The following is a 25191-nucleotide window of genomic DNA, read 5'->3' on the forward strand; positions in this document are numbered from 1 at the left end:
ACAAACCCACAGAAGGGGCCACCCAGTCCAGGAGGATGAGCAGGAGCCCCCAGGCTCCCACAACTTTTGAAGATGCCCTATCTAAAGCAATGGTTAAAGTCTGTTTGTGTAGGGATTGCGCTTCCCCCCCCCCCGCACACTCCCTGCACCACTGTACAAACACCCAGCCCCCACATGGGCAATGTCAAACTCAGCAGGACTGGGTCGGAGGATAAATAGAGGTTTCATACAGCCCTAATTTCCACCTACCCTCATCACAGCTGCATCCTCCGGCATATAACCCTATCCCACACATCCACTGCACTTGACACTCCAAGGGACCTAGCAATTATGGTTTTGCTCCTGAAATCACAGGAATTCAAATCCACCAAAAATGTATTCCGTTTCTACCACGCACCTCAGAAAAACTAGGTCCAGATTTCCAGAGCCATTTATACACATGTGAATAATTTCTGCACACAAACTGCAAAACTGCAGTTGTGCAACTACGTACCCCTTTGCCTATGAGTTTAGCAGTCCTGGACTCTCAGTAAGTTACAAGTGGCACCATGCCACAGCACTGATAATGCATGTGCGTGCAGGTGAGGGAGAGACTATTAAGTGGGCAGGTTTCAGAGTAGCAGCCGTGTTAGTCTGTATCCGCAAAAAGAAAAGGAGGACTTGTGGCACCTTAGAGACTAACCAATTTATTTGAGCATAAGCTTTCGTGAGCTACAGCTCACTTCATCGGTCAGAAGTGAGCTGTAGCTCACGAAAGCTTATGCTCAAATAAATTGGTTAGTCTAAGGTACCACAAGTCCTCCTTTTCATTAAGTGGACAATTACCCCTGCAGCTTGGCCCACTTCCACTGACCGTCAGCCCATCTCCAATACATCACTTGATTCAAAACAAAAGTGCTCACAGTATAGTTTTCTCTTGCTTCCAATCAGGAAAAGGAAGCTTTCAGGTTTGCAATCAGCTCTGCTGGACTTTTCCAGCAGGGTTCATGTGATCTGTAAGGTCAGGTGGCAGATTCCCACAGATTTCCTTTGCTTGCAGGGGGCAGGCATGCGTGTTCTTCAGTCTTTACCCTCATCATCCACGTCTCTGGTACCAGGACATCCTCTAACCGCTCTCCACCACAGCTGAATCAATCTCACACACACACACACACACAATCTATTTCGCTGCAGTTGCAGTCATCGCAACTCAACCTGTTTGTTCCCAGCTGGCAGATCAGTGGGGAGATCTCAGGAGAGCTGAACACTTCCTCGGGGAAAGGCACTACACTGCAAGACAGCAATAAAGAAGTCAGACTGGGGAGAACTATTAGGACACCTATCCATTCACCCACTCCCTTCTGTCGACGCAGGATTGTTCACCACAGCAACGTACCATTAAGTGCTTTGTCCAGCCTCATGGTGAATGACTCAATGTCCAGTCCCATCATCTCCTCCAGGAGACTATTCCTCAGTCCAGCAGAGCTCCCCCATTATATCCTCTCTGATATTCAACCTTCACTTAACTTCATTCTGCTACCTCAACACCCCTCCTGGGTGTCAACACCCTTCGTCCTAGTGACAGACACGCGCAGTTCCCACTTCGTCCTGCCCCCAGGCTGTTTGGTTCCTTCCTCCCAATCGATCCCTTCGCGCTCTGTGCAGCTAAAACACCCAGGGTCACCGGACGTGACCTACCTTCTCTCACACACACACACTCACCCCTTAAGTCTGTAAAGTACATTTTTCCCTACAGCTACAAAGTAGACAGCTATCAACAGTACTAGATAGAGGGATCACGTTTCAGATGCAGACTTATCTATTGGAGCAACTGTTTCTATCCTCAGGTAACCAGGTTCTTGTGTTAACACAGCTCCCCTTTACTTGCATAAATGAGGGGAGTGGAGGGGGGAGGGGTCCAGTAGCAGGAGGTTCTCAGAGAGGGGTCCTGGCTTTGGAATTTGTTTCCTTTACCTTGCTCTGCTAGAACCTGGATCAGGGAAGCATCAGAACATGCTGCCAGACTCACCTGTATCACCCTTAAAGGTGAGGTGCTGATGACTGGGGACTGGGTGAAGAAGAAGGGAGTGTTTGGAGTTGAAGAAGGTCCTACCCTTTAAGTTTTACAGTTTTTCTCCATTTGAGAGAGTTTGCTTCATAATTGTGTTGTCTATTTTAGAGTCAAATTAAATAAAACCTGCAAGTGCACCCCATCACTCTGTCAGGAGTGGATGGATTTTACTGGTTACACCAATACAGATCCTAACAAAGGGGAGAACAATTCTGGATGCCAAGTCAGGCAACCAGGAAGATACAGCAGGGAACAGAAACCATAAGCAAGCACAGGACAGAGAGCCACTGCCAAATTCAAATCAATGGAAGTTAGTCCATTAAAAAATAAAAATTCAGATTTGGCCCATTTAGGTGCTAAAATTTTAAATATTGTTTCAAGTTCCATTTTTAGATGTCCTAAGGGGCTTTCTGCTCCTTTGGAAGGGACTGAAAAGCAGGTCAATATACTCTCAACCTCCTCCATTTCAGCTCTGCAGCAATTGTTGATGTGAATTTTATAGCGACGGGGGCCCAGCATGCCTGTGAATTTCCAAGGAGCAGCGCAAAAGAGCAAGGTCATGACACTAGCGCAGGAGAGAGTGTGCAAGTAAGCATCACCAGCGAAATGAACGATACACAAAAGGACTGGCAAACACACAAGCCTAAAGAATCCCCTTCTGTTATAGCGGTCTTGGGTACAGAACTTTCAGCTGGGAAGGTGGTTTTTCAATTGAACAGTGTCCCTTTGACTACTTCTGCTGGCTCCAGGAGGAGATGCCAAATATTCTGAAAAATTTTGCATTAACTCAGAAGGAGAATGCAGAGATTGAAAATGCTGAAGAGGAAGGGATCAGGCCATCCCTTGGTCACCATGAGATGAAGGGCTCTCTTCCAACAGCAGCCGGCCACAGCCTCAGGCAAAGAAGACAAGCACAAGTACTGACAGCACTCACACCCTGTAACAGCAACCAAGAAAACTACCTGGGCACATGAGAATAGATCAGACACAGAAGATCACCAGTGCTAGCCAGTGTGCTGTATGTGTCTCAGGCTAAAGACCATCCCGTCACAGAGCCTGATCCAGGGCCCACTGAAATCTATGGGAGTCAGGCCCATGATTTTCAGGAATGCAGCCAGTCTGGGTAGTGAGGGAACCTGAAGTGAGGCCAGAGACTGCAGCCAGTAGGAGAAGCAGCCGCCAAAGCAAGGTCCTCTGGACAGTCACAGAACTCTCTCTGCCAGGTGCTGATTGGCTGTTTGTTCCAACCTTCTCCCTCCCTCCTTGTCCTTTCACCTCTGTCACATCTGCCCTTACCTACAGGATGGTTACAGCAGACAAGAGGCACCTGCCATTTGGGTTACAGGGAGCACCTCCAAACTCCAGATGCACAGAGGTGAAGGGACAGACACCCACTGGGCAGCTCAAGAGTCAGAGGGCTGTGGTGGGGACTGAGTATGTAGGATGCCTTGTCTGCCTTTCTCTCACCAGAAAAATAGGTTGCATGGGGCAATTTTTCCCCTTTCATTTGCAGACCACCTCTCTGGACAGGTAGCTCCATCAGTCAAGTGAGGCCCTGCTGGCTCTGCAAGCACGAACAGGCAGGAACACGATTAGAAGTTGTAGAGTGGTTGGGACTTAATGATAGACTTCTGATTCCAGGGACACCTCAGTCCCATCTACACGGCCACTTTCACCATTCAGTAACTGGGCAGGGGACAACAGTGTTGGAATTGAATCCCCTGGTGCGGTTACAGATGTAGCACAGACTAGCCTGAAGCTCCAAGTGTTTAGGGAGTAGACACATAATCCTGAAGAATAAGCTGACATGGAGCCATTCCCAGGGCTTCCACACCCTCCAAGGCACCTTTCAAACAAACATGGGCATTTCCAGGCTTGAAAGGAAACTAAACCACAGAAAATCTGGTCAGGGAGAACAGTGCATTACAAGTCAGTTTCCGTAGGAGCCCTGATCTCACCAATACACGATTGCCAGTGTCAATAAGAGAAGACATTTCAGGTGCAATTCTCTAGAGTGCTCAGCATTGGCCTAACTTTGCTCCCATTGAAGTCAATGGTAAAACTCCCCTCGACTTCCAGGGCAGCAGAGCTACGTGGATGCTGAGCATTTCCTAATATCTCACCCTCTGTTTCTATTAATCCTTGTTTCTACTGGATGGATTTTTGGGGAAAACAAGATGGCACTGACTTCCAGCTATTCAGAAGTCATGCTGTCCCTGATCCTTGTCTCACCTTTAGGAATTGCCAGTGAGCATTTAAACAAGCTGTTGAAACAGACAGAAAAACTGGTAAACCAATAAGTGATTTTCTTTGGTGTATTTTAGCTTCAAACTAGCACAACATATAGGCCTGAGATGCACAAGATCGGCATCGGAAATGTATTTAAAAAAAGTATCAATCCTTACGTCACTGATCAGCAAGTAGCTACCGCACTTACTATTAAACTGTTTATTCTGCAGGTGTTGCTCTGGTGAACTATTTTAGGAGGAAAAGGAGAGATTAACTCATCAACCTGAAATGGCCTAGAATAAATAATCACCTGCTAGGGCAGCATTTTAAATTTCTTTGCAAAATTAACCAACGGTAGGTGTGATTTTCTAAATTCTGCACATGCAACCATCTACCCAATGTGCATTGCACAACTGTCACAAATAGGTATGTAAATCAAGTCACTTTGCATGCAAGCAACCAGAGAGATGCATTTGAGGAGCATCTGCACATTTGATCAGATTAGTCCCTAGGTGTGACTGTTGACAGAAACCTCAGTTTCCTTTAAACTCTCTCTCTCTCTCTGCTTTGATGTTTTAACAATGCTCATGCTAATTTCAGTCTCTGCTGTGCCAGTTCGTCTTTGCTGCTGCTGCAAGAGTCTGTACCACTGCTGCAGTCTGATGCATCACTTATCTTCCGCTATTTACCATGCTTCCTTCAATTAGTACCCTAACTAATGTGATGATTTGCCATGCAAATCCATACTATCATCTTTGTTCCTTTCTCAGCTTTAAAAGCTTTCTTCTTCTCTTAAGATTACTCCAGACTAAAGAGAGAGAAGCACAAAACTAGATCAAAAAATGAGAGCTGACTCTTAGGGCTGGGACACTGCATGATTTCGTGACTCACTGGGCCTCAGACTTAAATAGCTCCTTCCACCTCCCAGACTGGCAGCTCCCCATCTCCTTCTTTCCAACCCCTAGCTACAGAAAAGCTCTGCTATTGAGCTAAAGGTTGTGTGGCTCCACTCTGGGCACGTGGCTTGGCAAAGGCAGGCAATTAATTGCGCTGATTCTTACAGAGAGGATGAACCTCATCCCCTCAGTACAATGTTCGCTACTAGAGCCTTGCCTGGAGAAATGGAAGCCATTAGGTGGGTATTAACTAGGGTTGCCAACTCTGACTCAAGTTATTCCAGGAGATTTCTTCCCCCCCCCCCCCCGACAATGTCATTTTCTTAAAATATCCTATTAAAGTCTCCCAGATTGCTTTCAATAGTCACTGGGAGACTCCAGGCCAATCCCAGAGGGTTGGCAACCCTATTATTAACAAAATACTAAACAGTAGTGAAATACCCTGTTCTCACCTCTGTAAACAACGGGTTATAGCTGGGAGGGAAGAAACCAAATGGGACTGGGGCAGTGGAGCAGGTGAAGGTCAGGAAAAACTTCAGACAACAGGAGTAACTTGTGGGTTGCCAGTAAACCCCAGGGAAGCAGTGGAAGCCCATGGCATTAAAAAAAATAAAACCAGGACACTTGTCGGCACATTTGTTAGGGTCAAGAAACATTTAGACAAGATGCCGAAGTACACTCTCCCCACCACCCCCCGGTGCCATTAATGCCAGCTTCTGCCTTATGCAAGACATGCATAGTTCAGAGAGCGGAGGGTTTTTCTGTCCAGTAACTGCGTGCTGTGAATGGAAGAGAAGTTGTGCAGGTGAAGACTAAGCAGAACAGTTCTGGTCATGTGTACATTCACCGTTCCTTTTGCCTTTTCACTCCCAAACATTCAGTGCCTTCGCTGTGATGCTCCACAGCATTGTTTGCTCCCAGGGAACATAAAGCTCATGTTACTACCACAAAAAGGCAATTTGGACCAAAGCAGTTAAAGAGCTCTACCTGGCAGTCAGCCCACATTTATCATGCACTTTCCACTTCTAGTCTACACACAGGTTGCCCCCCAGGCTTCCCCAACAATACCCATCAGCACACCTCAGCCTGTTTCCACTGAGGAACTGAGTTCCAAAACACATCCTAGCTACATGGATGTACTCCCACTTTCTATCACTGGAGCCATGTGACTTGAACAAACATTTCACACGTTGAAATGAAAATCTGGGGCCCCACAGGGAAAACCAGGCAGATGTCTCTTTATGTGGTTTGTAACATTTAAAACTAGACTGGATAAGCAAGATGATGTGCCTGAGAGCAATCCTGCACTGGACTCTGGCGAGCAGGTTCCATGAAGCAAGAGGAATTAGAGATAGAAAATTAACCCATCATTCAATTACCGTGAGGAACCACCAATGTCCCCTGGCAGAGCAGAGATCTCTGCAGGTGTCCTAACCTGGGAAGCAGCCATTTGTTAACATTTTACACAGCTGAGCAGCAGCGGCTTTGCCACGTATCACTGGGTGCTGACTCACACCACTCCAGCACAGCACATTCCTCTCACACATCGTTCCTGGCCCTAGGAACAGAGTCTGGCTGCTTAAATGTTGATCACTCCTTCCCCCCAAGTCACCGAGCATGAGCTAGTCTGTCTGCACCCAGGCAAGAGAGCTGCACTGCGGTAGCTGTGGATGGAGAGGAACAAGCCACTTAGCTTTAGGCCACGGGTAGGCAACCTGTGGCACATGTGCTGATTTTCAGTAGCACTCACACTGCCCGGGTCCTGGCCACCGGTCCGAGGGGCTCTGCATTTTAATTTAATTTTAAAAACCTTATTTACTTTATAACTAAACTATTGTTGCATGTATATTATAAACTTATAGAAAGAGACCTTCTAAAAATGTTAAAATGTATTACTGGCATTTGAAACCTTAAATTAGAGTGACTAAATGAAGACTCAGCACACCACTTCTGAAAAGTTGCCAACCCCTGCTTTAGGCAATACCTCTGACTCTCTCAGCGTAAGTTCAGAGTTAAAGCCTCATTATGCATCCTCTTGCTACAATTACTTGCATCTTGGATTGGGGGGAAACTGATATTAAGCATTTTAACCCTTGGAAGGATAGGCACAGAATTCGGCAGGGATAGCAGTGACCTGCTGCCCTACTGGCTGGCATGCAGGTAAAGGGATAGACAAAGTATTTAAAAATAAAAACTGGGGGAGTGGGAGGGGGGACATGTGCTCCCACAAAGGCTAAAGTAATAAGGCACAATGGATTCCTCCAGCTGGGATACATGAGTGGCTGACAGTTGCTTTGCCTCATCTGCTGTATCTCCTGCGATCTCACGCATGTTCCAGTTCATTCTGTGGCGATGCTGATTTACTTGGAGTTCCTTAAGAATCAACTTCAAAAACACAGAGCTTAAAACAACCTGGATCCCTTAGCGTTTTTGTCCAGAACCTCCAGGTCCAGATCTCAAGTAGGCTGGAAATTCTGTTTCTTTTCTCCCTGGACAACAGCATCGACACCAGAACCAAGGAACCTCCATGAGCAGGAACTGAAAGTCAGCTTGAATTTCTGTCAGGGTCACAGGTTTGTCTGATTTCAAGGCTAGAGTGAGTTTTGCAGTCAATGCATCTATTCTAAAAAGAAACAGGAGACTGACCCCCTGTCATTTCATACCTAGCGAGACTTCCTCTATTGTCCTGGCTTCCTCCTAGTTTTCCTACTGTTAGCGTGCGCTGGAGTTCTGTATTCAACGACTACTAACGGTCATGACTGTACCAAGTGGTGCTTCTAGACCACACAAGTAAAATAAACTTTGCTTCCTTAAAAAACATGCCAGGGTTTTCCCTGGGGGAGAGGAGGGTTCTCCCTTTGCCCACTGCCTTCACCACCACTTGCTTCCATCCCGCAACGCTCACTTCTCAACTTCACATGCTCCCCACTGCTTCACGCACAAGCTCATCCCCGGATTTCCTTCCCTAGTCCTGCTTCCTTGGGCTTGTCATTTGCTATGGCTGGTCTCTAGTGACAAGGATTCTGTTATTTTGGCCAACCATTTCTGCAGGGACAGCTCTTAAAATACATCACCAGTGACTGTTCAAATGGAGCAGTGCAACATTCAGAAAGATTTCAACTTCCAACAGATCAGGCTCTGGGGAACGATAAAACTTTGATCAAGCAGCACTGCAATGGAGCTAGAAGGCAGATGGAACAAGAACAGGAGAGACAGCTGGGATGGAATTGAACCGTGCCAAGCTTAAAGTCCAGGGTCTGTGGAGATGTGAGAAATAATAAATAAAGATGCCTCCTCAACCACCCCCAACTACTGAATGACTCAACTGGGGAGAGGTTTGCACAGGCTAGGCATTTTTCTGAAAGCCTAATCCATTACACAGCATGCTATTTACATTTGGGAGAGTGCTTTGCTTCCTGACCCCTTTTAGGTTTGCTCACAGAACAGCCATTAGCAGACTGCTTCACTTTTAATTACCTTAAAAGGCAGACTGTCCACAGCTTCAGTCTCCTGCATACTGAGCTGGCCTGCTGTTCTGCAGGAGGACAGACAGACCTCAGAACAGTGGCAGGAGAACACTATAAAGAGAAGTCATAAGTCTCACAACAGTCTCTGGAGCCATCCTGCCTGGTGTTCCAAGCAAAGGCCCAGGACGCAGGGACTCCCAAACTCTAACCCTGGATCTGACAGAGACCTTGGGCAAATCACAATCTCTCTGCCTCAAACTCCCCGTTTCCAAAAAAGCATAGAATTGTCTAAGAGGCAGGGAGTAGAGAGCTCTTTGGGGCATTACTAGTGTTACCCAATACTGCTGTGCAGAGAGCTACTGTGGTGAGTGGCTAACTTAAACCTACCTACTGCACAGGGTGCTGGACACTTTTTGAAGACGAGAAGTTCCAGGCAAACACTAAGTACTATTAAAAAGAACAAGGAGTACTTGTGGCACCTTAGAGACTAACAAATTTATTTGGGCATAAACTTTCGTGGGCTAAACCCCCCTTCATCAGATGCATGCAGTGTAAAATACAGTAGGAAGATGTATGTATATAATCTTCCTACTGTATTTTCCCACTGCATGCATCTGATGAAGGGGGGTTTAGCCCACGAAAGCTTATGCCCAAATAAATTTGTTAGTCTCTAAGGTGCCACAAGTACTCCTTGTTCTTTTTGCTGATACCGACTAACACGGCTACCACTCTGAAACTAAGTATTATTATACCCCGAACAGGACAGCTGGTGTCAGTGTAAGACTTTGGTAGAAATCCACTCTGCCTAACACCTAGAAGCAATCCAAGCAGAACCTACATGGATACAAAAATGCTTTGCAATAAAATTAACTTTCATAAAACCAGGAAGTGTCTCAGCATCTTCCATCTAGCCCAGTAGCTCTCAATCTGCAGGCTACTTGCGGCCTAATCAGCACACAGCTGTGGCCCATGGGACATCCTGAGGGCCATACAGGTAGCATATATATATTGTGTGGATGCGGCCCACATAACAGAGAGAGCTGCATATGCAGCCTGCAACAGTAAATAGGTTGAGAATCACTGATCTACCCCTTAGAATAGCAAACGTGATTTGATGGCCAACCTCAAAGGAGCTGGCTGCTTGCAGTCAAGTTCAAAGAGGCAATGAGTGGAAAGTTCTAACTTTGCAGCACGAAACACCCAGCTAGGGAATAGCATCGTCAGCTGCCCAGCCTCAGGGTTGGCTAGATAGAGAGGGGGATGGTGGACACAGGCAGGCAGGGTCAGCCTGGCACCATATCAATCTGTTTCTCTGCTAATGTGTCCATTTAATTTCAGGCCATCTCAGCAATGCCAGCTTATGACAGAATAATGGAACATGCCTGCTTTCATTACTCATTTGCCGAGCTTTCTAACCAAAGATGAATGGAGCATACATATTTTTAAATAAGCATCACTGCACTGTATGGGCTCAGGATAGCAATGGGCTGGTTTTCTAATACACTCCCTTCTCCCAAATCTGGTAACTCAGATGCCATTCCTGATGCAGACACACTTGGAATGGTATTTCAACCAAAGATGTAATACCCCATCCTCAGCCTCCTCCCTTCCCCATTCCCCCATGCCAACTCCCATTTAGGGCCCAACTCTCCTCTCAGATCCACACAGTAGATCTCGATCCTCCTATTCTGCTCTCCCTACATATGCAGAACAGGAAAGCAGAATATGGGAATATGGCTTCTGGTTATCTCAAAGGTATCACTTTCAAAAAAGGGAAATCTAGACCGAAGACCACCCTAGTTATCCTAGGCCTCCAGTACTGTAGCACCTCACCATTTAATTTTTATATCCTCAAGAGTCCCCTGTGAGGCAGTGCAGTGCTGCTAGCCCCATTATGCCTCAGTTCCCCACTTGGACAGCGGAAGTGATTTGCCGTAAGGTCAGACAGGGAGTCAGTGGCAGAGCAGCAATTCAATCTGGGTCTCCCACGACCCAGGCCAGCATCTCAACCACTAGTTCATCCTTCCTCATTGCAGGAGCTCCCCCTTTCTCACTCCTTAAGAGAATTGAAGAGGCTGTCCTCAGCCCAAGAGTCAAACCCGTATCAGAGCACTGGCTCGCTAGAAGGACTCAACTGGCAGCAATCATACCTTCATCAGTGGGTCTTGCCACTATGTGCTTTGATCAAGTGAAATTTGTCACTAGAGCCAACTGCTATTATCCCTCAATTCACCTTCTATCCCAACAATTCCTAGTAAACTGGTTAAATAGGTCTCTGCATTTCCTGTGACTATTCTGCTCAGACACAGTCAGGCATTTCTGATGGGTAAAAAGCCATTTGCTGATTTCCTCCACTGTACTACGATAGCCACACATAATTTAAGGACTGATGATCATTCCAGCTTAGCTGCTAGCAATTCTACACAATCTCTGTTGATCAGATGCCAAGTCCTATGGTCTATACCTATTCCCCTCTCTACTGCTGGGAGCTTGGGCTATACAAAATGTCCCCCACAAAAATAATCATGGGAAGATTCACACAGGAAAACCAGAACTCCTGCCTTGCAGACAAGGGGAGCTCACAGTTAAATCCTCCCATACAGTTCCCCATGGAGTCCTCAAGTTCTACAGCAACACGTCATGCAGATGAAGATATCCCATTCGGTCTCTGCAGAGATGACATGAGTACAGCTCTCATGAGTGGTGACGAATGTATTCTTACTGAGATCGCCAATTGCAAATAATCCAACACTGAATCAGCTGCACTGAGGGGAAAGAGTGGGCACCCTGCTTATGCATAAACCTTACTGAATTGATCTTACCAAGAGCCCCATGAGCCAGGCAAGGATTATCCCTTGTTACCGAGGAGGAAACTGAAGCACAGAGATTAAGAGCTTTATTTTCAAAGATGCTGAGAACTCTCAGCTCCTACTAATTACTCTGAAGGGGTGGGCGATCAGAACTTCTGAAAATCAGGCCCCAACTGACTCTGCCCAAGGTCATAGTGAGTCAGTGACAGAGCTGGGAACAGAACTTGGAACGCCTGACTTCCAACCCGTGGTTTAGTCACGAGACTGTCCTCCTGTCCTACCAAACGTCCAGCCTCTACCTGGAAAATCCCTGGGTATTGCAACATGCTAGGGCACACAGAAGCAAGCAGAATCTGCTCAACATTACGAGCATGACTTGCACTAGTCCCTCACCCAGCATGGAAAGGATACAAAACTAGCACCCAGCAGAGAGAGAGATACTGACTCACACAGGAGAGGGCGAAGGGGACGATGGAACATCCTGGTATATCTGGGTAGGATAATCTATGCAAGAGAAAGCAAAAACAGAACTGATTGGACGTAAGTTCATTATGCTTCCTGCTCCATGGGTAGCAGTAACTAGTCAGTTTCCTATTATGCACTCTGGGTCCAACTCTGTGCAGCACCTCCAGCAGGTACCCTAGCAAGGCCTCAACACATGGGTGGGGGTGCAGAGGTGGCTTTACGGGTCTTAGGTTCTGATGTGGGGGAGGAAGTAGCCCCTTGCGTGAGTTTGAGTACACCCTAGCTGCTCTAACTTAAGCAGCGCAACTCATATAGCACCAAGGGCTATGTGCCTGATCTCTCCTGCTCCCTGCACATCCCCTTATGCTAGGGTCTGCACAGAGGACAGCATAGGGCTGTTTATAGTGGCCCTATGCAGTGTGCACACCACAGAAGCCAGTTGCAGTTCCTTTCCACTCCCTCTATGCAGATGGAGAAGTACGTAGGAGCTGAGGTGGGGCACAATCTGTCTTTAACATTTACCTCCACAAATTCATTGAGAGCTACAATGCAGATTTCATGCATTTCCACATGCCCTGGCAGTACTGCAGAGAACAAGCCCTTGCGATGCTGAGGGATCGTGCATACAAAGCACTAGCCAGAAGAGAACACAGATGCAATGAATGCTGCTGTATTTATTACAGGATAAACAGACATTGTCTTTCACCAGCTGATTTCTAAAGTCTCCACCTGATGGAACTAAAGACAAGCCTGCCCATCACCCCAAAGAGAAACATGCCCTAAGCCCTTCTGCCCTAGCAAGCAGCTGATGGGCTGGCATGGATTAATGTCTGCAGTGCAGGTTTTACAATGGTCAGCTAATCAGTAATGCAGCCTGCTCTGGGACATATTGCAGTTAGGGCTATGGAAAACCTACCAAAAAGGTTCTGTAGTAAGTTAGCAGGCAAATCAATGCCTTGTTCCATTTGTTTATCTGATAAATGTGAGCTACTGAAAGTTACCTTTAGATAGCCCAAAAACAAAAAACATGCCACAGACTGATTTGCTCCACTCAATTTAAACCCAAAATAGAAATAGTAGGAACTGGAAAAAATCCTAAAGCACAAGAAACTGGGGATGTGAAAGCCATAAAACACACTACGACAGGAGGAAACGCAGTCTAGGATCTGGTCTGAGTGAACACCTTCACTTACTCTCTACATCTGGGGCCAGCTCCTCGGCAGCTGTAAGTCTGACGAAGTGAAGCTGTGCCAGGTTACGCTAGCGGAGGATCTGGCTCTGGAGTTTTGCTCACCCTATCCTATGCTGCTTTCAGGTCACGGAAGGAGAAAGCATCCATTGGGCTGACTCGGCCCTGGTCCACACTACAAACATATGTCAGTATAACTACACCACTCAGGGGTCTGGACAAGGCAGTTATACCAACTGAACTCCAGCGTAGATAGAGCTATGTCGGGAGGGCTTCTCCCATCAACTGAGCTACCGCCTCTCAGGAAGCTCTCCCTTCAGCACAGGTAGCGTCTTCACTAAGCACTACAGCACCGCCAAGTGTAAACAAGCTCAGGGATGCTGCTCTTCTGAGGCTATATCTACACCAGTGGTCTCGCGCACCCTTATCAGTAAAAATTTTTTGAGCACACACCAATATATGTATATTTATGTATAAATTATATACATGTATTACTGTACAATATATTGTGTAAATTATTAAACATACACAAAAAATAGAAATTGAAAACCAATGAGATAAAGATGAAAAATATTTTTAGAATCTTTTTTTTATTTATTCACAGTACAAAAAACCTTTTTGCTCTCACTAAAAAAAAATTTATATTTTTAGTGAGAGTAATGGGATTGAATATGCTTTATTAGTTTTGAAAATCTTGGTTTAACATTGACACAGCGGGCACTCAGGGCGGGGTCTGGGAAGGAGTTAGGGTGTGGGAGGGTGCTCAGGGTGGGGGTGCGGAAGGAGGCTCAGGGCTGGGGCAGGCAGGAGGTGAACTTACCTGGGGCAGCTCCTGTTTGCTGCAGGGGGCTCTGCACAGCGCAGCACCACCCCCATAGCCACGATTCTGAGAGCTGCCCCCCCTCCCCCCGGCAGGCAGGGCCACCCAGAACGGAGGGGCTTTAGGGCCCTGGGCTAAGGGGGCCCTGGCCTGCAGCTCTAAAGCCGCTTTTGGAATGCAGCCCTGAGAGCATGAGCCGCAGGACTCAGGAGGAGCCGGGGCAGCCTCGCAGCCAGCGGCTGGAGAGAAGCAGCGCTTTGAAGGGGAAAGCGCCGCTTCTTTCTGGTCGCTGGCTGCGCGGCTGCCCCGGCTCCTCCACAGGCAGGAGGACTCAGGGCCGCCCCCCCCCGGCGGTGCTCCTCCTGCTGCGCCCCCCAATCGATAGTCTTGCACACCCCACTTTGGAGACCACTGGTCTACACTACAGCTTATGTTGGCATAACTTCTGTCTCGGGGGGGTGGGGGGGGAAGAGGTTAATAAATCACCCCCGAGCAACATAAATTACACCAACATAAGCACCAGTGTGGACAGCACTATGTTGGCAGGAGAGCTTCTCCCACCAACATAGCCACTGCCACTGGTGGGGGGCTGGAGTAGTTCAGCCGATGGGAGAGCTCTCTCCCATTGGCTTCGAACAGCTACATTGGAGAGCTTACAGCGGCACCGCTGCATTGATTCAGGTCCGCTGCTGTAAGCTCTCTAGAGACTAAAGGCACAGCTACACTAAAGAGACTGCTGAGGAAAAGCTTAAGCACCAGAATAAGGAATAAACTCCCAGACTGGGAACAATCCTATACCCACTCGTCGCCTCATTGAAAAAGGCTACACTAACAGTCCAAAGCAATACCATTTACAGTATTACTGCAGCATCTGGGGTGGTTATCCTTCTCTTAGGTGTTTCTAGAGCACCCATCACCCAGTGGGGGTCTCCTTCCTGTAGGATTCACTCAAGGGCAGTTGGCAAACAGCCCCAGGGAAGCAGAACAGTCTACACCAGCAAAGCCATATTGTCAGGACGCAGCCCCAACATCCAAGAGACCTGACAGAGAACAGCGAAGCAGATACCAGCACTGCATCAGGCCAGACTGACTGTGAACCCCTTACTGCCACTGGGAAGCGGTACTAGCTGCCTGTACAAGTGACTGCTCCCCATTGGAAACAGGTGGATCACAGTGGGTCCCATAGAGATACTGCTGAAGAAAATAAAAGGCATCAGAATTCTGCTCCTTCAAAATGTCAGCTGTGTTCACTCCACACAGTCTATTCTGAGCGGCCACATTCCAGGAGCCCCTAGCAGGATTTTCCATCGGCAGCAGCAAGGTCTTCTCTGTTATAGCAGGATCGGCCACAGCCATAGAGAAAAACAAGGCAGCACAAAGAAATGGAATTAAACAGAACTTACCATCCTCAATGACGACTTTGATGAGACGGATCGAGCCATTCCGGGCCTTGGCAAAAAAGTCCTTTAACTCTGTGGTGGCTAAAAGAACCAGAAACATTGTGATCAAACTTAGTAGACAAACCAAATGTTATTCTGCTCTTCAAACCAAGTAGGGGAGGGGAGGGGGGGAGGAGAAGGTGACAAAAACTAATGAAGAACTAAGTGGAAGAGAGTCAAAAATCCCTGATGGTAAAAAGTGGACAGAATAAAAACAAAGCAGCCGATTTCACTTGCTGTGTGATCTACACTGTGAAGGATACAAAGTCCTGTCTCTCAGAGGTTTCAGAGTTAAATACTGTCTAGGAGCACATGTGATCCAGAGAACTTGATACTTAGACTGGGTGAACATAATAGCCCAAATTTAGATGATAGTTTGGCTGGGGCAGGGAGGGCAGGCTCAAGTGTCAGTTTATTAAGTGTGCAGCGTATCCTGGTTTGCATGTGGGGTGGGGGAGGAGGGCAGCTGGAAGGTGTGATGATGGGTAGAGGCAGCTCTGTTGTGTTCAAACACTTTCCTTGGTTACATTTTGCTTTGGATGCTGTATGCTGGAGCGTGTGACCTCCAGCGGGAAGGCTGCATAACACAGAAGCTGCCAGAATTTTATAGGAATCGGAACTGTAGCCACTTTGAATTTCACTCTCTGCTTGTCCCACCATGACGCCTCAAGGATGAGCGGTGATAAGCCTTGGGACTTGAGGACTCAGATCCTGCAGAACAGAGACCTGTTTGTGTGTTAGCAACAACTGGCTGTATTGCCTAGTAGGCTTTCCCCCAGGGCCTGAGTAGCTTCAGTTATAAGAAAATGAGGCAGGCCAGTTTGGAATACAATTCTAGGATGCCTTCCTTTCCTCCCACCAACCAAGGTTACCGGTGACTGTGGACACTTATCTAGTTAGAATCAAAATCCTAGGGACGCTAGCAGACAACCCCAGTCATTGATCCCAGAGGATCCTCTAGCACTTTATATGCTCTCAAACATACGAAGGAATCGCTCCACCCCTGGCCTCACTGAGAGGAAGCCACCTCTGAGTTAAACTCATCAGCTGTTTAACAAAAAGGAAAGGAGTACTTGTGGTACCTTAGAGACTAACAAATTTATTTGAGCATAAGCTTTCGTGAGCTACAGCTCGCTTCATCGGATGCATGTAGTGGCATCCGATGAAGCGAGCTGCAGCTCACAAAAGCTTATGCTCAAATAAATTGGTTAGTCTCTAAGGTGCCACAAGTACTCCTTTCCTTTTTGCGGATACAGACTAACACGGCTGCTACTCTGAAACCAGCTGTTTAACAGCATCCAGCAACACTTGTAACAACAGCCTAGGGCAGGAAGTGGAGAAGAGCCCCAGCCCAGTAATGATCAGCACTAGTATTTAAGCTAGGAATCTGGGATTGGCATCCCTATTCTTGCTCAACATCTTAATAAAAATGAGCCATCAGAACTTTAGCTACATCTAACCTGCAAGAAAGCACCTCCAACAGACAGCACCCCAGCCTACCTCCAACACCAGGGTTTCCTGCTGGCCTTTGAAATGCTACACGTTGGATCACAGGTAAAGCAGCCATCATAAATATTCAGAGAGGGGAAAGACTTGGGTTAGAACAGGAAGTGCACCATACAGCAGTAATCTGGCCAGTATCACATCACTACTGCATGTGGCCAGTCATCCCTAGTGCACAGAGGGAACCTGGCTGCTTTGTGGAGAGATAAGACATGCCAGATGGGTAGCTGAATCAAAGAGTACCTCAATACTGCAAAACACACCACAAACTAGGGCAGTGAGTCTCTGAGCCTGGGTCAACTGACTCAGGCTCAGCTAAAAACAGCAGCGTAGACATTCCCACTGGGGCTGGAGCCCAGGCTGAGAGAGCCCACTCACCCATAGCCCTACATCGAGTTTCAGAGCCCGGACTCCAGCTCCTGCAGAAACATCTACACTGCTATTTTTATCCCCATAGTACAAGCCCGAGTCAGTTGACCCAGGCCCAGGCTTGCTGCCGTGGTGTGTTGCTGGGTTGTTGGGGTTTTTTTTGGCAGCGTAAACATACTTTAAGGAGCTTAATGAAGTATTAATACAAGCCTAGAGTTTGCAGTTTTACTGGGGACAGACAAGAGGGCCAGGGAATGCCACCAACTCTGACTGCCCATTACATTTTTATGTGTAACTGTAACAATGTCCTAAAGCCTGCAGCCAAATGGAGCATTAGACTGGCTCAATGGGATTTTGAATACATAATGTCAACGGACGGTCAGGGTTACAGGCTGCCTTTCCCAGGCCATTCAGTTTGACTGGAGGAGGAGGAAAGAAGAAGAGGTTACTTTAAGTTCAAATAATATTGAATTTTCTGGACTGCTGTTCCAGCTGAAGTTTCATTTGTCACCCATCACAGGAAGTGCCTACAAGGCTTACTTGTCTGCATTAGAGTCCCTGACCACTCCGATTTGCTCTGCTCTCTTACAGCCCAGGGTCAGAACTTCAAAGGCAGCTTCCCTTGAACTCCACAGAGTTAACCTCAGAAGCACTTACTAAACCTGAGCGACATACAGACTGGGTGTCTGCAAAGTCTGGCCCAACACCTCTGCAGTGTTTCTAGGCTTTTTTGAGGGTGCAGAGTCTCGGAGATGGGACCAAACGGAAAGAGAGGGATATTTTGGACAAGAGTGGGAGATGAAAGGAAAGGCCACTATTGTTCTAAGCATCAGGTTTTTCTAAACACCATCTGGTTTTCCCATGGCTTAATCTTTCACTGAACATGCCAGCCAGATGGTCACAAGCCCAGCCCTCTATTTTATAGCACAGGTCCAGGTTGCTTGATTACGATGTGGAGCACATGCACTTCCCCTCCACGCTTCCAGGGGCAAGGAACTCCCTCGAATGAAGTCTTCAAACCACTGGGAATCGGCAGCGACAGCAATAGTTCTAGCTGGGGAGGACTTGTTTCCTCTATCAGGGACACACAAAGATCTCTGGAGCTCACCTTTCAGCCAAGTGCCTACGGTATCTCCACCAATATTGGGAAGGGCCTTTAATTTCTTCCTCCCACCCCTCTTCACTGAAGAAAGATGTACCTCTCACGTTAGTTACGGGGTATATCATAGTCCTTGCAATGGACAGCCCTTTCAAGGAGCCCAATTAGTGTCTATATTATTCAAGTGCATCCTGTTAGGTGATTTGGATGCTGTGCACAAGCATTTCTAAGCATTTCCTACAGATCAGCCTAGAACACACCAGTGCTCTAAGTGTCAATTATCTGATTCTTTACCATCCAGCTGTGCTGGTAAATCTCCATTCTGTACCCCATAAGCCACCTCAATATCAATACTTGATTTGTCAAGAGCAAATTTTCCCCTCCCCTCCCAGAGTCACACCGCAAGTGCTCATTACAAACCTTCTTGCCAAAGGCAGATTTTAATCAGACTTTGCAACAAAGGGACTTGCAAGGCATCTGCAGAGGTGGCCAACAAATGCTTCAATATCCACAGTTAAGTAGTATTACAAAGGAAGCTGTCACAATCTCACTTGTTAGCAAAGAGCTGCACTGAATGGCTGTTGGAGTCAGCACTCAACATGATCAATTTCCTTCCACCTGGGGCCAAATCTCTTCCACTTAGTCCTGTGATGTGAACAGGAACATCAGACACCTGGGTTTTTACCGTGGAAAAACTGCAACAAACTTGAATCTTTCCTGTGCAAACCACCCAATCTCCCTACCTCCTTCCATAGAAACATTTTGGAGAATGCAGGAGATGTGGACAGCACAAAAGATGGAAAGTAATGGCCCTCCGGGAACCCTCTGTGCTTGCAGATCACTAGCATAGCTGAACTGAGCGGACTAACTCCCCAAGGATAGCGGTTGGTGACTGAGTGGGCTAATAACAAGGGAGAGAGCTCACAATCAGCTCCTCTTCCAGGTCTCTGCTCTTCCACTGAAGTGCAGTGCTCAGCCCCAAGCAGCCATACTCTTCATTGTGGGCCACCCCCTCATTGTGACCATTCCGACAGGGCTTCTTCCAAAAGATCACAGGCAAGGCACCGCTTTTGAAGAGTAGTGGAAACTGGCGCAAAGTATTCTGGGGCACATCCGAGAACCATTTGAAAGGGAACACATACAAAGATTGAAAACTCGTTTGGAAATGAGACATTCACAAAAAAGCTCCTTAGTACAGGATCTTCCTTGCAGCTGCCCGTCAAACAGGCCAGGGCCTCTCTTCTCTCTATTCCACAGGCAGAACTCTTGTTAAAGCAAATGCTAATCCGTGGGCAGACAAGGACAGCCTAAAGCACTAAAATGCATTAAGATGTTACTGTTTATGTAAATTCACAACAGCTTATTTGCAGCTGGGACAGTTTTCAGATGCCACAGCTTAAATAGAAATATCTCAGAGGCCACTAACTTCTCTCTCCCTCCATCTCCCAGTTGGAGGGAGTGGGAGAGAACTGTCCATCAGGCTGGGACTTTGTGAATTAGAGCAGTTATAAGCCCCTTCGAAATGTAGAGATTTGAAATAAACTCCAGAGACTTAACGATTTCAGGTTGGGGTGTGTGACTGGGTGGGAAGAGCCCCATAATTAAGATCTGTTGAGATGAAACAGCAATGCAGGCAGTGTGACTGGGGGAAGGGGACCCCTAAAATTAAGGCATTTTAGGGGAGACAGGAACTCTATAAGCCAAATGGTATTGCAGCCAGAAAATTGCCCAAAGAAACTGGAAATGCTCTCTCCTTTTCAAAAAGACTGATCACACTTTCAACTTATCCCAGCACCAGCTCTGCTGTCAGAGACAAGCTGGTTTTAACATATTCGCCACATGAGCTTCCTCTGATATTTTTATCCCCTTTGCCACAAACAGGGCAGGAAGGAAACAGCCTGCCCACGTATGGGAATCTACCACTCAACAAGGTCCTCTGAGGGGAAAAGAGATATACAGTTGTATTCACTGGAACCCATGAAAGTGAACAAAACACCCCAGTAAGTCTTTTCTATCCCAAATTTCTATTGCACTGGCAAAGCGGAGAGACTGTCTCGCTTATGTATTTATATAGCTCCAATCACTGAATAGAAAACACGGGGAGAGCTCTAACGCAGATAAACAGGTTTTTCTTCATTTTTCACCCTAGGTAAACCTTAGAGTTGGTAAAAGGTGCTGACTGATAGCCCTCCAAATTTATCCATTCTATTTAGCTGCGTATCAGGTACTTAAAGAGTCACTTAAAGTAGAGAGCATTATTTTCCTGGTAAAAATGGTGTGTGGGCTTTCCAAAAGCACCAGAGTGACTCTGGAGCACAAATCCCATTGCAAGTCAGTGGATTTGTGCTCCTAGATCACTGGGGGAATTTTCAAAATCCCATCATGGAGCTGAGGAAGGTCAAGTAGCAAATACACCAGAGGGAAAAAGGAAAACGTTAGTCAAGAGCATTTTCAGTATGAGCGCAGAGCACCTGAACTTGACCACTTCTCTTAGCAGCCTGTAATAAAACTTGACGCGTGTCAGAGGTTGTCCCACTCATCTCACTCCCTATAAGTAGGGCCCTACCAAATTCACGGTCCATTTTGGTCAATTTCACGGTCAGAAGATTTAAAAAATGTCGTGATTTAAATCTGAAATGTCAGTGTTGTAATTGTAGGGGTCCTGACCCGAAAAGGAGTAGTTTGGGGGGGGAGGGGTCGGGGGTCATAAGGTTATTGTGGTAGGGGGATGTTGCGGTACTGCTACCATTACTTCTGTGCTGCTGCTAGCAGCGGTGCTGCCTTCAGAGCTGGGCAGCTGGGAGAGCGGTGGCTGCTGGACGAGAGCCCAGCTCTGAAGGCAGAGCCATTGCCAGCAGCGGCGCAGAAGTAAGGGTGGCAATACCATATCATGCCACCCTTACTTCTGTTCTGCTGTTGGCAGGGAGCTGCCTTCAGAGCTGGGTGCCTGGCCAACAGCAGCCTCTCTCCAGCCACCTAGCTCTGAAGGCAGCGCAGAAGTAAGGGTGGCAATACCACAGCCCCCTAAAGTAACTTTGTGACCCCCTGCAACTCCCTTTTGGGTCAGGACTCCCAATCTGAGAAACACTGGTCTTCCCTATGAAATCTGTATTGTATAGGGTAAAACCACACAAAAGAGTGGATTTAATGGGGAAAGACCAGATTTCATGGTCCATGACGCATTTTTCATGGCCGAGAATTTGGTAGGGCCCTACTAAGAAAACATTCCTGAAAACCTGCTAGGACATTACCATATTCACCTAAGGTTCTTGATTAACTTTGTGCAGAGCAGTGACTGCTCTAAATAATAAGATAGGTGAACTACAGTGCCTCGTATTAAATGAGGATATTGATATAATAGGCACCACAGAAACTTGATGGAACAAGGATAATCAATGGGACACAGTAATACCAGGGTACAAAATATATCGGAAGGACAGAACAGGTTCTGCTGGTGGGAGATTGGCACTATACATGAAAGAAAACGTAGAATCAAATGAAGTAAAAATCTTAAATGAACCAATCTGTACCATAGAACCTCTATGGATAGTAATTCCATGCTTGAATAATAAGAATATAGCAGTAGGGATATATTACCGAGGACTTGACCAAGATGGTGATAGTGACTGTGAAATGCTCAGGGAGATTAGAGAGGCTATTAAAATAAAAAACTCTACAACAATGGGGGATTTCAACTATCCCCATATTGATTGGGTACATATCACCTCAGGATGGGATGCAAAGTTAAAGTTTCTTGACACCTTAAATGACTGCTTCTTGGAGCAGCTAGTCCTGGAACCCACAACAGGAGAGGCAATTCTTGATTTAGTCTTAAGTGGAGCATAGGATCAGGTCCAAGAGGTAAATATAGCTGAACCGCTTGGTAATAATGACCATAATATAATTAAATTTAACATCCCTGTGGCAAGGGAAAACACCACAGCAGCACAACACTGTAGCATTTAATTTCAGAAAGGGGAACTACACAAAAATGAGGAGGTTAGTGAAACAGAAATTAAAATGTACAGCACCAAAAGTAAAAACCTTGCAAGCTGCATGGAAATTTTTTAAAGACACCATAATAGAGGCTCAACTAAAATGTATACCCCAAATTAAAAAACATACTAAGAGAACCAAAAGAGCCACCGTGGCTAAACAACAAAGTAAAAGAAGCAGTGAGAGGCAAAAAGGAATCTTTTAAAAATAGAAAGGAGCATAAACTCTGGAAAATGAAGTGAAAAAATATAATTAGGGAGGCCAAAAAAGAATATGAAGAACAGCTAGCCAAAGACTCAAAAAGTAATAGCAAAAAAAAAAAAAAAAACCCCAAAAAAAAAAACACACCACACATCAGAAGCAGGAAGCCTGCTAAACAACCAGTGTGGTGATCGAGATGCTAAAGGCGCACTCAAGGACGATAAGGCCATTGCAGAGAAATTAAATTAATTCTTTGCATCGGTCTTCACGGCTGAGGATGTGAGGGAGATTCCCAAACCTGAGCCATTCTTTTTAGGTGACAAATCTGAGGAACTGGCCCAGATTGACGGGTCATTAGGAGGTGGCTCTGGAACAAACTGATAAACAGTAATAAATCACCAGGACCCAATGGTATTCACCCAAGAAGAGTTCTGAAGGAACTCAAATATGAAATTGCAGGACTACTACCTGTAGTCTGTAACCTTTCATTTAAATCAGCTTCTGTACCAAATGACTGGAGGATAGCTAATGTGACACCAATTTTTAAAAAGAGCTCCAGAGGTGACCCCAGCAATTATAGGCCAGGAAGCCTGACTTCAGTACCGGGCAAGCTGGTTGAAACTACAGTAAAGAACAAAACTGTCAGACACATAGAAAAACATAATTTGTTGGGGAAGAGTCAACATGGTTTTTGTAAAGGGAAATCATGCCTCACCAATCTACTAGAATTATTTGAGGGGGGTCCAATGGATATAGTGCATTTAGATTTTCAGAAAGCCTTTGACAAGGTCCCTCACCAAAGGCTCTTGAGCAAAGTAAGAAATCATGGGATAAGAGGGAAGGTTCTCTCATGAATTGGTAACTGGTTAAAAGGTAGGAAACAGAGGCTAGGAATCAATTGTCAGTTTCAGAATGGAGAGAAGTAAATAGTGTGTCCCCCAGGGGTCTGTACTGGGCCCAGTCCTATTTAACATATTCATAAAATGATCTGGAAAAAGGAGTAAACAGTGAGATGGCAAAATCTGCAGATGATACAAAACTACTCAAGATAGCAGTCTGCCTGGGACTTAACTAAGAGCTACAAAAGGATCTCTCAAAACTGGGTGACTGGGCAACTAAATGGCAGAAGAAATTCAATGTTGATAAACGCAAAGAAATGCACACTGGAAAACATAATCCCAACTATACATATAAAATGATGGGGTCTAATTTAGCTGTTACCACTCAAGAAAGATCTTGGAGTCATTGTGGATAGTTCTCTGAAAATATCCACTCAATGTGCAGCGGCAGTCAAAAAAAGGAAACACAATGTTGGGAATCATGAAGAAAGGGTTAGATAATAAGACAGAAAATATGTTGCCTCTATATAAATCCATGGTCGGCCCACATCTTGAATACTGTGTGCAGATGTGGCCGCCCCATTTCAAAAAACATATACTGGAATTGGAAAAGGTTCAGAAAAGGGCAACAAAAATGATAAGGGATATGGAACGGCTGCCATATGAGGAGAGATTAATAAGACTGACACTTTTCAGCTTGGAAAAGAGACTACTATAGGGGGACATGATAGAGGTCTACAAAATCATGACTGGTGTGGAAAGAGTGAATAAGGAAGTGTTATTTATTCCTTCTCATAACACAAGAACTAGGGGCCACCAAATGAAATTAGTAGGCAGCAGATTTAAAAACAAACAAAAGGAAGTATTTTTCACACAACGCACACTCAACCTGTGGAACTCTTTGCCAGAGGATGTTGTGAAGGCCAAGACAGGGTTCAAAAAAGAACCAGATAAATTCATGGAGGATAGGTCCATCAATGGCTATTAGACAGGATGGGCAGGGATGGTGTCCCTTGCCTCTGTTTGCCACAAGCTGGGAATGGGCGACAGGGGGTGGATCACTTGGCGATTACCTGTTCTGTTCATTCCCTCTGGGGTACCTGGCATTGGCCACTGTCAAAAGACAGGGTACCAGGCTAGATGGACCTTTGGTCTGACCCAGTATGGACGTTCTTATGTCACTTGTCACTGGACTCGACAGCAGGTGTTTCTTTTTATGAGAGCCCATGACTGAATTAATAAGGACCAATCAGTGAACAAACAGGACAGCCATTTCCAGACAATAGTACTAAACTGAGAAGCTTGCAATGAATCAGGAACCAGAGCCACAGACCTCTAATGAAGGGCTGCTACAAGAACAGGGGCCAGACAGAAGAGCCTAAGGGACAGAGGGCTACGAGTAAAATGCACAGCACAGATTCCAAGGGGGTACCTCTGGCAAATCTATTTGTAGCCATTAGAAGCTGGGCAAAAAGGCTGTTTTTCAAAAGCCTTCTAGACAACTCACTGTTCCAGTCTGACACTAACACACCAAACGTGGTCCAAAGAATATAAAACATGATTGCACTAACCAGAAAATGACATCAGAGCACACCAAGCCCTGCTGAAAGGGTCACTCAGCCTATAGAGATACACTGGGAAGTGTAATTCCCATCATGGGTAGACAGACTCGCGCTAGCTCAGCTCTGCTCCAGCTACTGTGCCAAAAATAGCAGTATGGGCATTGCAGTATAGGCAATGGCTCAGGTTACCCTGCCTGACTACCTGGGTCTAAGCTCAGGTGGCTAGCCCAAGCGGCTGCCCATACCACAATGTACAC

The 25191-nt window shown here is 46.3% G+C and overlaps 1 protein-coding gene across 2 annotated transcripts in view; it reads right to left on the minus strand.

The window, feature by feature from the left end:
• Positions 1-25191, minus strand: part of TWF2 (twinfilin actin binding protein 2) — a 73791-nt gene that overhangs the window by 32732 nt on the left and 15868 nt on the right. For both annotated transcript variants that reach the window (XM_073352468.2, XM_073352469.2), the window contains exon 2: positions 15330-15407. In XM_073352468.2, the coding sequence (XP_073208569.1) occupies positions 15330-15407 (78 nt within the window). The remainder of the gene's footprint in view (positions 1-15329; positions 15408-25191) is intronic.

This window comes from Lepidochelys kempii, chromosome 7, assembly GCF_965140285.1.
Source record: "Lepidochelys kempii isolate rLepKem1 chromosome 7, rLepKem1.hap1, whole genome shotgun sequence".
Lineage (NCBI taxonomy): Eukaryota > Metazoa > Chordata > Testudines > Cheloniidae > Lepidochelys > Lepidochelys kempii.